The sequence below is a fragment of the Cladophialophora yegresii genome (genome assembly GCF_000585515.1).
Source record: "Cladophialophora yegresii CBS 114405 chromosome Unknown aczIN-supercont1.3, whole genome shotgun sequence".
Taxonomy (NCBI): Eukaryota; Fungi; Ascomycota; class Eurotiomycetes; order Chaetothyriales; family Herpotrichiellaceae; genus Cladophialophora; species Cladophialophora yegresii.
The window spans coordinates 3,482,332-3,495,038 of record NW_006913047.1 but is presented as its reverse complement, the minus strand read 5'-3'; the positions used below and the strand labels follow the sequence as shown (position 1 = coordinate 3,495,038).

The 12,707-nt window shown below is 49.0% G+C and overlaps 4 protein-coding genes across 4 annotated transcripts; 3 read left to right on the top strand and 1 right to left on the bottom strand.

Annotated features, from left to right (window-relative positions):
* Positions 1-342: 342 nt before the first annotated feature.
* Positions 343-1,778, top strand: A1O7_05003 (uncharacterized protein; the record flags this gene model as incomplete). The annotated part of the gene is made up of 2 exons (XM_007759013.1): positions 343-621; positions 888-1,778. The coding sequence occupies 2 exons, from the start codon at positions 343-345 to the stop codon at positions 1,776-1,778; spliced, it is 1,170 nt and encodes a 389-aa protein (XP_007757203.1).
* A 555-nt stretch (positions 1,779-2,333) lies between these two features.
* On the top strand, positions 2,334-3,234 carry A1O7_05002 (uncharacterized protein; the record flags this gene model as incomplete). The annotated part of the gene is made up of 2 exons (XM_007759012.1): positions 2,334-2,351; positions 2,407-3,234. The coding sequence occupies 2 exons, from the start codon at positions 2,334-2,336 to the stop codon at positions 3,232-3,234; spliced, it is 846 nt and encodes a 281-aa protein (XP_007757202.1).
* Positions 3,235-3,291: 57 nt separating this feature from the next.
* Positions 3,292-4,293, bottom strand: A1O7_05001 (uncharacterized protein; the record flags this gene model as incomplete). The annotated part of the gene is made up of 2 exons (XM_007759011.1): positions 3,292-3,955; positions 4,007-4,293. The coding sequence occupies 2 exons, from the start codon at positions 4,291-4,293 to the stop codon at positions 3,292-3,294; spliced, it is 951 nt and encodes a 316-aa protein (XP_007757201.1).
* Positions 4,294-4,565: 272 nt separating this feature from the next.
* Positions 4,566-6,242, top strand: A1O7_05000 (glutamyl-tRNA synthetase; the record flags this gene model as incomplete). Its single annotated transcript, XM_007759010.1, has 1 exon — positions 4,566-6,242. One exon carries the CDS (start codon positions 4,566-4,568, stop codon positions 6,240-6,242), a length of 1,677 nt encoding a protein of 558 aa, XP_007757200.1.
* Positions 6,243-12,707: the final 6,465 nt, after the last annotated feature.

Below are 12,707 nucleotides of genomic sequence, written 5' to 3'. Positions count from 1 at the left end.
CCAGGGGTTTCTTTCCGCTGTGATCGATCAATACTTCAATGAAGGAAACAGTGGTCGAGTTGGAGGGCTTTCTACATACTCGCATGCTGCAAATGACGTTTCAGTGAATCCGGGCTTCTTCGACATCGCTGAGGCTCAAGACTCTCGTGAACTTGCTGAGAACTACTGATAAAAATACCTAGGTAGAGAATTGTATTGTGTTGCACAGCGTCTTTCGTGATCATCCTCTTCGAGCCGGGTCGGCCCTCGATACTCCTGACACCGTCCTACAGTCCACCAGACGCTTCCCCGTATCTGAAGCGGAGCCGTGCTCTCGGGACGTTGAAGCCCGTTTGTCTCTCGATGGAGACCTTGCTCCACGCATATCACCCAAAGCGTACTCTTCTCCTCCTTGAATACATCAACAGGTCCAACAAGGAGGATCCTTCTGAGAAGCTGTCGTCTCCACCGAATGTTCTTCTCTTTGTCGGCGGGCTCTACGACAACTTCCGATGGCCGCGCTACCTCGATGATCTGGCAGCCTTGTTTCCGCGCGATGTGCCAGATCAGCAATGGCGGGTGATGCAAGTACAGCTATCGAGCAATGGACGGAGCTGGGGTCTGTTCGATTTGGATCGTGATGTAAGTGGGAACAAATTATTGCTGACGCACAAGACCTTTACCACCAGTGTCAAAAATGGATGACCGCGCTTAGCACGGGTCCTCCCTTTTCACGACCGTCGTTGCTATCCCCGCCCCAAGGCAGGCCGTGAACAGTCACTCCGGGCTTGTTGAGCGTGGCGGAAATATGTGTTAATGGCGGACCTTCTTACAATCGTGTCTCAACTCTAGCCTGATGCACGCGAATTGAGCACTCTCGTGCAATGTTGACATTTCTCGGATAACAGGTCGAAGAGATCGCCACGGCGATATCCTACATCCGTGACAATATCACTCAGTCTCCGGCTACACCAGTCATCCTAATGGGCCATTCGACAGGCTGTCAAGATTCCTTCCATTACCTCGTCTCCCCCATCTCCCCATCATCCCCGCGGCCAAACATATCCGGTGCCATCCTACAGGCCCCTGTCTCTGACCGCGAAGCAATCCTGCACGAGTTGGAGACCAATTCTTCCGCCAAAGCCGCGTACGACGCCACTCTTGCCGTCATTAGATCCACACCCTTCGAGAAATACAAGACGACAATTCTCCCATTCGACTTGATGACCCCTCTTTTCGGTCCCTCTCCGGTATCTATCTCCCGTTTCCTGAGCCTTGTCTCCCCCGACTCCCCCACCCAGCCGAGCATGGACGACTACTTCTCCAGCGATCTGTCCGACGAGCGCTTGAAGGCGACATTCGGTCAGATCGGCCACGTCGCACATCTTGTTCCCCCACCAGCACAGAAATCCCAGCGCAGCATCCTGGTGCTCCAAGGCGCAGACGACCAAAGTATCCCTCCGCACGTGGACAAAGCTGCTTTACTCAGCCGGTGGAAAGCGGCGATCGAATCGTCTGGTTCTACCGCCCCGCTCTCGCGGCATAGCGCAATTATTGAGCACGCCACACATGATATTGCAGGGTCGTCTATCCAAGCAAAGGAAGCAAGGTTAGTGAAAATGCGGAGCGCAGTTCTGAGATATCTGGAGGACACTGTAGGCGGCGTGGGTGACGGTGCTGGACAGCCCGACCATGAGTATGCGCCTTGGAAAATTTGGGAGAGGGATATGAAGGCTATTCAGAATGAGCGTGAAGCCAACAAAGCAAGAGAAAAGACCGTGGAAGAGTCGAAGCTATGATATGCTCTACATTGCGGAAGAGACAGTTCGATCAAGATAGTCCCAGCACGGATTCGAGCGGGGTATACTTACCATTGAAGTCCGAACGACCAAGTAGACTACAAAGACCTTCGTCATCTGGCATCCGCTGTCCCTTCCATAGCAGTATGGCCTTGCGATGGTTAGAAAGGCCGATAGACCGAAATCCTTGGAAGACTGTCGCTCGAGCATGGAGTACATCAGAAAGTAAAGGTAAGGAGTAGTCTATCGCGACAGAGTTACGGAGTACGCTGTCGCGTATGTTGTAGAATCGAATTTTGCCGTAATGGCATGAACATCCCACCGGAATTTTTCCGGTCCCCCCACGCTCGATTAAGCAGGTTGCCAGGATACCGGATCTAGTAACGTGTTCTACACGTCTACGAGTACGTACTCTAGCGAAGAGACGGGTCGCCCAGAAGTGCATAGATGGCACTAGGCTAGTGGAGCTGAAATCGATTCCTCCCTCACTCCACCGCAACATGGATACCTCTGCATGAGCGTGAGCATGACGCGGAACCACCAAAGCAAGTCACAATGAGCAACCGCTTCTTCGTACTTCCTACCCTCCTTCCGCTCCGCACCAAGCACCTCTAACGACGTCGCGCAGTTCAGCAACTCCGACTCGGGCTCCGACCTCGACGACAACGACGACACCTCCCTTCCGTTTCCAAAACCTCTCGACCGGTCATCATTCCTTGCTCCAGACTTCGACGCGGCAGTCTTCCTCTCCAGTCTGTCAAACCGCTTTCAGACCCTCGAGGATCTGCAGACAGAACTCCGCGACCTGAGCCAGACTCTCAACAGGGAACTTGTCGACCTGGTCAATGACAACTATCAGGAGTTCCTGTCCCTAGGGAGTACGCTTTCCGGTGGGGAGGAAAAGATTGAGGATATCAGGGTGGGCTTATTGGGGTTCCAGAGGGATGTCAAGGGTGTCAAGGACTTGGTGGAGCAACGGAGGGAAGAGGTTGCAGATTTGTTGAAGCAGAAGAAGGCGATCAGGCAGCAGACCAGTGTTGGGCGGGCGCTGCTTGAAGTGGCGGAACGATTGGACGCTTTGGAGGAAAAGCTGAATATTGCGAAACCGAAAGTCGTTGGGCCGATCCACGAGGCTCAGGTCGAAGAGGATGGCGAACAGCAATGGAGCGAGGAATGGGTAGAGGAAACGACGATCAATGAGCGCGACGACGAATACGACTCGGACGAGACTATGGGCATGACAGTACGTCTGAAGCGCAGGACGGAAGAATTTCTCATCTTGAAGCATTTGGTGGGCAGGCATAGTCCGCAACATCCCTTTATGTTGGCACAGGAAGGCCGCATAAGGAAGATCCACGAGATTCTTTTGTCGGACCTCGATATGGAAATAAGGCGCGAGCCCGAAGTCAAGACCAAACAGCAGATGCTGCAGGTTCGTGCAGCCATCGCAGAGTGATAACAGCAAACTTTGATACCCTTGCGCCGCTGCTGTGCATAATGCACAACCCGTCCTTCAAACCACAGCCAGCTGCTGGGGCGTAGCATTTCCAGGTCCCGGCCTATAGAAATCCCCGTTGAGCGAAAAGCCCGGAGAGTTCGTCGAGCTCAGCACAACCTCATACACCTCCTTGGCAATCTGATCACTCAATGCAGCAGCGTCCTTCTTGACCGCGGTGACATACGCCTTGACATTATCCCTCAGCATCTCCGGCGTGAAACTTAGCCGTCCGACCGCCATCCTCACTACCCCCTGTCGCTCTCTGTATGTGCTTCCGCCCATCATGTTTCTCACGGCCGGACCGGGATTCGTGACCACACTTCCCATCTTCACATTCGGCATCAACCCGCGGGGACCCAGTATCCTGGGAATACCCTCTTTGTTCATCTTCTGCAAACTCTCTGGCACGGCAATGACTCGATCGAAGTCTATCTTCCCAGACTTGACCCGTTCAAAAACCTCCTCCTCGCCGACCAGATGTGCACCGGCTGCACGAGCGGCTTTCGCCGCGTTCGAGTCCGGTGGACATACGACCACGATCTTGATATCGGTTTTCACGGGATAGGGGAGGCGGACGTTGTTGCGGACTATTGGGCCGTCCTTTTTCGTGCGCAATTTGACGTGGATGTCGTATTTAGGGGTGTCGGGATTCTGACCGAGCTCAAAGGCTTTGATATATCTGGAGCAGAGATTAGCAGCGGCACGACATGCCAGAAATATTGGGTTGTACCTCATTGCTTCGCATAACGTGAACTGCTGCATGTCCTTCAGATTATGCTGCTTGTATGCTCGATGCTTCTTTCTTCGCCGCTTGACCTTTTCTCTGGCTGCTCTATCCTTGTCTGTGAGCTGTCGGGGTCCGCCCGTAGCTGACAGTGCGGGAGCCGATGAAAACGACCGTGTCGCTATCGAAATGCATGGCGCCGTCGTCCGCGTCAGGAGAGGGGCAAGGAAGGATGATGTTGTGAGACGGCAAAGGCTTCTAGTCGCCCTTGACAGGCTGCGCGAGAGCTCCATGGGAATCGGTGTCCCACGCGCGAAGCCGTTCTGGTCGTCAGTTCGAGATACTCAACCCCGACGCAAAAGTCCAATGCAGCTCCGACCACTTGTGGTAGCCTCGCGCACATGAGCGGCCAATGGGACTCTGTCTTGGCCGATTTGTCAATTTTACGCGAGGCTCTCACTTTCCCCGCGCCTCTGAAATATTCCAAGTGCGGCGGATTGAATGAGCCTCTTTCGCCGTCCCTCTTCCTCTCCTCTCCCTGCTTCAAGCTCGAACTCTGCCCAAAATGACGGACAAACCTCCCAAAGTCAAAGACGCCTCAGGGCCCAAGGGCAAGAAAGCCCCCAAAGTCAAACAAATGGAACTTCCCAACGCTGCCGCCGGCATCGTCACACGTTTCCCCCCCGAACCCTCAGGATACCTCCATATCGGGCACTCCAAAGCCGCGCTGTTGAACGACTATTTCGCACACATTCAATACCCCGGCGGAAAGTTGATCCTTCGGTTCGACGACACGAACACTGAGAAAGAGAATGCCGAGTTTCAAGACGCTATTCGTGAGGACGTTGCGTTACTGGGGATTAAGCCGGACGTGATCTCTTATACTAGCGACTACTTCGATCAAATTGACGAGTACTGTGTGAAGATCATCCAGGCCGGAAAGGCGTATGCCGACGACACGCCCGGCGACGTTATGTCCGCGCAGAGATTGGCACGTGAGCCGAGCGTCCACCGAGATGACAGCATCGAGGACAACTTAGCAAGATTCACGGAAATGAAAAAGGGCACCGAGGAAGGGAAACGCTGGTGCATCCGCGCCAAAATCTCGCACGCGAACGACAACGCTTCCCTCCGCGATCCCGTCATCTTCCGTTGTCCCAAGACCCAAACCCCCCACCACCGCACCGGTGACAAATACAAGGCCTACCCGACGTACCAGTTCGCGTGTCCGGTCGTCGACTCCCTCGAAGGCGTCACCCACGCGCTCCGCACAACAGAGTACAACGACCAAGACGCACAGTACAAGTGGATTCTGAAGGCTCTCGAGCTGCGACCCGTTTACATATGGACCTTTTCCAAAATCCAATTCGTCCGCACGTTGATGAGCAAGAGAAAACTCACCAAGCTGGTCAATGCAGGCGTGGTGTCTGGCTGGGACGATCCACGGTTCCCCACCGTCCGGGGCATAAGGAGACGCGGCATGACGGTTGAGGGCCTGCGCGATTTTATGGTCTCCCAAGGCCCCAGCAAGAACGTGGTCAACATGGACTGGCACACCATCTGGACGATGAACAAGAAGGTCATCGATCCCACGGCCGCGAGGTACACCGCGATGGACAGCACCCACGTGGTCTGCAAGATCACGGGCCTCCCACAAGACGGCCCCTACGAAGAAACGAAACCCAAACACGCGAAGTACGACCTCGGCGACAAAAAGGTCGTCTACTCGCAGAACATCCTCATCGAGCAAGACGACGCCCGCACGTTCGCCAAGGACGAAGAAATCACCCTCATGAACTGGGGCAACGCCTACGTTCGGGACATCGAATACGCGAATTCCACGGCCTCCCAAGCCACCCCGGATGGCGTGGCCGACGGGGTAAGCAACCTGGGCAACGTCACCTCCATGACCCTCGAACTCCACCTGGAGGGGGACTTCAAGGCCACCAAGAAGAAAATCACATGGCTTTCGAAAGACCAGGACCTCGTGCCCGTCGAGCTTGTGGATTTCGACCACCTCCTCGCCAAGGACAAGTTGACCGAAGAGGACGAGGCGCACTGGGAGGACTTCCTGACCAAGCAGAGCGAGTTCAGGACCGAGGCCGTAGCGGACGTGAATGTGTGGGACGTCAAGGTGGATGATTTTCTGCAGTTCGACCGCAAGGGGTATTATAGGTGTGATAAGGCGCCGTCGCAGGGGGAGAGGGGTGTATTCTTCAAGATCCCCACGGGCAAGGAGTAAAGCGGCCGGAGAGAGGAGGAATATGGCTGAGCAGACAAGTCGTATCTATGCACAGGCACCATGGAGGCCACAAAAGGATGCGGTTGCCGGTGCATCAAGAGAGGAAAAGACCGATCCGTATCATCATAATTATCGGATGAGAGCAGAACAGAGCCGATCCTGCCGCGAGCGTGCTTGACCAGTCAGGTTCTGTTCTATCATGTCATTTCACGCCACCCCAACCCACCCCACGTTAGATCACGAAAGACATGCATGCTCCGATGGTGTAGGGCCAAATCCCAGAGCGAGCACTACGGGGAAAGTACGTACCTGTACTGTGTAGATGGCTGTTGGTCAGTTAAGGTCAGTCATCAGCGCTGGTCCAGACCGAGATCGAGATTTAAAAAGACATGTCAAAAACAATATTCCAATGATTTCGATTTCCAGAAGAAAAGGGGCGAGACGCTGACATGAATCCCCGTTTCAATTGAGGATCCCTTACGAGTTCACAAGGGAGGCGCCTATCTTCGCGATAGACTGGTATTTCTACCCGGCACTTGCCGTTGCTTTTAGTTGCAAGTCCATCTAACTCGTAGCTCATTTAAGTCAGACCACCGTGTAATGCAACAACCGCGTACTGCAACAGCCCCGCATTTACGCGTCAAATCGCGTTCTTAACAACCCTCTCTCTTTCATATCACACCAGCACACCACAAACCTCTCTTATCTTGTTCATACTTGGTCAGCATGCCCTCCTATACCGAAGAAACCCTCCAGGAGGCAATCCGGGCCTTCCAGCGCGGCGATTACCCCTCGATTCGATCTGCAGCGACAGCATACCGCGTTGACTTCAGTACCATGAGTCGTCGACTGAAAGGAGGCCAAACTCGACAATCAGTAAGAGAAGACCAACAGCTGCTGTCCTCTACATAAGAGGATCTTCTTGTTCGATGGATTATCGATCTTGACTACGCTGGCGCCCCCCCAACCTTCTCTCAAGTACGCGAGTTTACTGGCCTCATCTTAAAGACCTCGGATGGCCCAACTTCAGTCGGCATAAACTGGGCAACACGCTTTCTTAATCGTCATCCAGAGATAAAATCAAAGGTAGGAAGGAAGATCGAGTACCTACGCGTTGAAAATACTAGTCCAGATACCCTTCAGACCTTCTTTACCCTCTTCCGCGCTATTATTACCCGTCATCAGATCAAACCAGCCAATATATGGAACTTCGATAAATCCGGACTGGCTATGGGGGTCTGTACCAACCAAAGAGTTATTAGTATAACCAATAAGAGACGTTCATATCGCAAGACGCCTGAAAATCGTGACTAGGTCACTATAATCGAGGCCTGCTCGGCGGAGGGTCGTTTTATCGATCCGCTGGTGCTTTTTAAAGGTAAAGACCTCCAGTCAATATGGTTCCCACATAACTCACCCTCGAATTGGCACTACAAGTGTACTGAGAACGCCTTTACAATAAATACAGTCGGGTTAAGCTGGTTACAAGAGATCTTCCTCCCTCAAACCGCAAATGGCACAGCACCCCGATTACTCCTCTACGACAACTACAACTCTCACGTTACTATTGCGTTTATGTTCGAGTGCTTTACCTATAATGTTCAGCTGCTTTATATGCCTTCACACTCATCGCACGTCCTTCAACCTCTTAATGTTGGTGTTTTTTCAGTCCTTAAAAGCAACTATCGTAAAAGCATTACTAATATCTCAAGATTCGTCGAAACCACGCCCGTATAACGTGTCAGGAATAGCGACCAGAGCTTACTAAGCCTACTAAGAGGACGCCTTCATCTCTTATACAGCTCGCATAAGAGTCTTACCCTCCTTTCATGCTTTAAGTCCTGTTTAACCTAGAGGTCTAGGGATACCTAATATTATTAAATCCCACCACTATTACTCTCTGCCTATCGCTATAGGCTATTCCTAATATTCTTAAAGCATCTTAATATAATCGGTCGGACGAAGTAATAGTATAGGCGGTAATAGCGTCTAAAAGAGCTACACCCGCAGCTCGGGGGTCACCTATAGAAGCCGGGTCTTTAACTATAGCCCCCCGAGAAAACCCAATAAACGATGAACCTATCGAGGTATACTTAATACCCCCGACGCTTACACGCGAGTCGAGGACACCTTATACCTTAGAGGGTAAAGATGAAGAATACTAATAACTCGTCGCCCGGCGAAAAGCGCTCGAGACCGAGTTGAGACGTAAGCGACTCCGGGACGAGATTTAGGCGATGAAAGAAGAGAAGGCTAGCCGCGAGCTACTATAATATATAGAAGTTATAGGTATAACGTTACTAAGTCGTAAGCGACTGTATAGCTCCTCATAAGTAAATAAAGATTATAAATAATTATAGCGGATATTACGAATACTTAAGCAGCCCCTAAAGTTTAATAAGAAGAATATACGAGCCTTACACGACTTTAATAATAGCTAGTAAATAGTATTTAATACGATTCCGCCTAAGGTTACTCTCGACTAGAGATACTATATACGAACCGCGGCTAACGGGCTCGAAGACCGCGCGATTAACCGCTGGCGATAAGACCGCTAGCTAGTATAACCTATCCCCGAGTCGTAGCCTCTCTTTATCTTATAGTATAAGGACACTACTAAAGACGTAGATATTCATAAGGGAGAAGCACTAGTCGCGCTCGCGACTCTTAAGTAAGAAGTAAGCTAGTCTATATAGGACTTAGTACACTAAATAGAACTCTTAAAAGAGGAGATTAGCCCTCTTACTAAAGAGGAGCGGTAAGGCTAAGCCCTTTTTTTATACTTTAATACTAGTACTACGAGATACTATCTAGAGAGACTTAGAGAATATTACCTCTAAAGTATAAATACTAATATTAGCTTAAAGATTAAAAAAGATTATTAGTAAAGAGAAGCGGGAAAGTACCGAGCGAGTCGCACCCTTTATAATAAAGAGGGTTATATTAACTATAACTACTACTAACCCCGCTCGCCACTAATCCCTATACGGTTCCCGTACGCCTCGCGAGCGGACCTCGCCCTTACTAACGAAGAAAGCCCGTTATAGAGATAATAGACCGAAGTTACCCTTCGACGGAGAATGTAATATCTACTATAAGAGAGGGCATTAGGCGAGAGATTATCGCTCGTGACTAACTAAACCGCGAGACGCACCCTCCTTATATATAAAGAAGGAGACTAAGGGGAAGGGGAAGAAGGGCGACTAGTTAAAAAATTAAGTACTAGCTTACTAAGTACCGTAGTAGCGCTAGGCTTAAATACTAATAAGGAAATCGCTAGCTCTAAGGCAGTACCTAAGGCACTTATACTAAAAGTTTACCTTACTAGACTAAACGGTATAAGGACGGCTCGTACACTGCTTAATAGCGGCGCGTAAGCTAACTTTATTAGATATCTGCTAGTGGCGGAGTTAGGCGTAAAGTTAATCGAGCCGAATATCCGAGTCCGTATAGTAGCTGGCTAGGTAGTAAGAGTCTATAGTTAATACCGCCTCGATACGATAGTAACCGACTATCGATACATATATAAGTCGCACCCTTAGGATTTCCTTATAACTAAAATTGTATTCTATAACGCTATTCTTAGATTTCCTTAGCTAAGAGATATTAACCCTAATATAGATTAGTTAACCGGTGTATAGAGCTTCCGAGATAAACCCGACTTATATATAATTAAGATATTACTATTAGAGTTAGAGGCTAAGGCGGAGAAGAATAAAGTCCTAATCGCTTATATATAACCTATTTAGAAAGATAACGAGAATAAGGGCGAGTTACACGAAACTTACGGCGAGATAGCACTTAACGCGAGATTAAGTCGGTTCGCTTTTATCTTTTAAGAGCCTAGTAGCGATCCTTTCGCTATTAATACGAAAACTAAGCATTAAATCCCGATCTAAGAGGGCGAAATAATTCTATACGGCCCTATATACTCTCTTAGTACGAAGGAACTACGGGTCTTACGCGAGTACCTTAATTCTAGCCTAGAAAAGGGGTGAATTTAACCGAGTAAATTATCGGCCGGGGCACTAATCCTCTTCGTACCTAAGTCCGACGGTACCCTGCGACTCTGCGTCGACTATCGGGGCCTAAACCGGATCACGAAGAAGAATAGGTACCCCCTACCCCTTATCCCGGAGATTCTAGACCGCCTAAGTAGCGCGAAGGTCTTCTTTAAGCTAGATCTTAGGGACGCGTACTACCGTATTCTAGTTATAAAGAAGGACTGTTAAAAGACTATATTTTATACGCGATATAAGCACTTTAAGTATTTAGTTATACCTTTCGGGCTTACTAATACTTTAATAATATTTTAGAGCTATATTAACGAAGCTCTTCTAGGCCTTCTAGATAATATTTATATTATATATATAGACGATATACTTATCTTTAGCGCCGACGAGGAGGAGTATAAAAGATACTTACTATTTATACTCAAGAGGCTAAAGGGGTATAATCTATATATAAAATTATTAAAATGTAAGTTCTTCACGAAAGAGGTCGACTTCCTTAGGTATCGTATAGAAGTCGACGGCGTCTCGATGGACCTAGAGAGGGTCGCGGCGATTTAGGATTAGCCTATTGTTACGAACCGACCTTTATACGGCCTGCCGGGCCTGGTATAGAAGGGAAGGTCAAGCGAGGAAGTCAGCCTCGTTGGCAAGGCTGACTCGGGTCACGTGATACCCTAAAAAGGAAATAAGCCATTGCATGTGTTGCATCGTTATAGGGCATGGGGCCTTAACGGAGGCAACCATACAACGCCCAGACTTTCCTAGATAGGAAAACTACCTGTGTATATAGTCACAGCTAGATACACTTCTATAGGAGGTGTAGTCAACTTCAGTTAACATTGCGCTCAAGGAGATACAGTACAAGTGCTGTGTCCCGTCTGTTGATCTGTTCGACATTGACCTCTGCTCTACCCCCGATACTCAAGAACCCCGAGGGTTACCTGTGTGCTTACGTGTCTTCATACACGCTACGCGGAGGCAATTCTTAACACCTATACCGAAAACTTTCCGGGAGATCTAGGTTTTCTTAGGCTTCGTAAACTTTTATCGAGGGTTTATTTACCGATACTCGGTAATAGTAGCACTTATTATAAACCTCCTTAAGGGAATAATTACTAGTAAAAAGACAGAACTATTTAAATAGACCGTAAAGGCGGAGTATATATTTCGTACGTTAAAAGAATGCTTTATAAGTACGCCGATACTTATTTACTTTAATCTAGAGAGGTAATCTTAAGTTAAAGTAAATATATCCGGCGAAGCTATTAGCGGTGTACTAATATAGGCTTACGAGATATAAGGAGGTCGCACGCTATAAAAGCTAGTTATATTCTTCTCGCGAAAGATATTAACCGCGGAGAGGAATATTACAACCCAGTCTTTAACTAGGTCAGGGCCCAGGAACCAGAGGGAAGCTGGGCCGAGCCTAGGTAAACAAGGGGCCAGTCCTAGGCGGGGACAGTAGACGGCCCAGGCCGACGGTCATATAACGACTCGGTAGCGCTTAGTAGTGCTTAGTGGTGCTTAGTGTGCTCAGTACTGAGCATAACTAAGCAGGACTAAGCAGACTGAGCGGCCAACTAACATATATACTCGGGTTAATACCTATTCCTATAGCTTTATAGTCAACTTCAGTTAACATTGCGCTTAAGGAGATACAGTACAAGTGCTGTGTCCCGTCTGACGATCTGTTCGACATTAACCTCTGCTCTACCCCCGATACTCAAGAACCCCGAGGGTTACCTATGTACTTATGTATCTTTATACACGCTGCGCGGAGGTAATTCTTAACACTTTAACTACCTCTTAACGGTATCATTAGATAATATCGAAACTCGTTCGATCCCTCTCGCCGACAGGATCCGTCTGATCCTCGGCACCTAACCTAACTCTAGGACCCTCGTCGTACGGCACCACCTAGGCAATAGGAGAATAGGGTGATAAGGACCATTATAAGGTTAATACGTATTATAGAGACCGTGCTAAGCTAGGTATGTTTATTACCTAACTTACGGCCTTCTTTAAGCTTCAACACACTAAATACCTAACTTATAAGGATAAGGTCTTATACGCCGCTCTTAACATGAAGGGACCAGCGTTTCACTAGTTTAAGCCTATTATAATGGACCACCTGACCTCGCCGGACGGACAGAAGGAGGATGAGACTAAGGAGATCTTCGGGAGTTTTCTAACATTCATCGCTAAGCTTAAACAGATCTTTAGTACTCCTAAAGAGGAACAAGCAGCATCCTAAAGGATCCATTAAATCAAACAAACGGAATCCGCAGCGTAATACTTCGCCCTCTTTAAGCGGCTTTAAGCAAAGCTAGACTAGAAGGATAACGCGTTCGCGGCAGCATTCTACAATAGGTTAAAAGACAACATTAAATACGAACTAGGAGTTAAACGACCGACCGACTACTATAAGTTGGTCAATAGAGCCATCGAGATT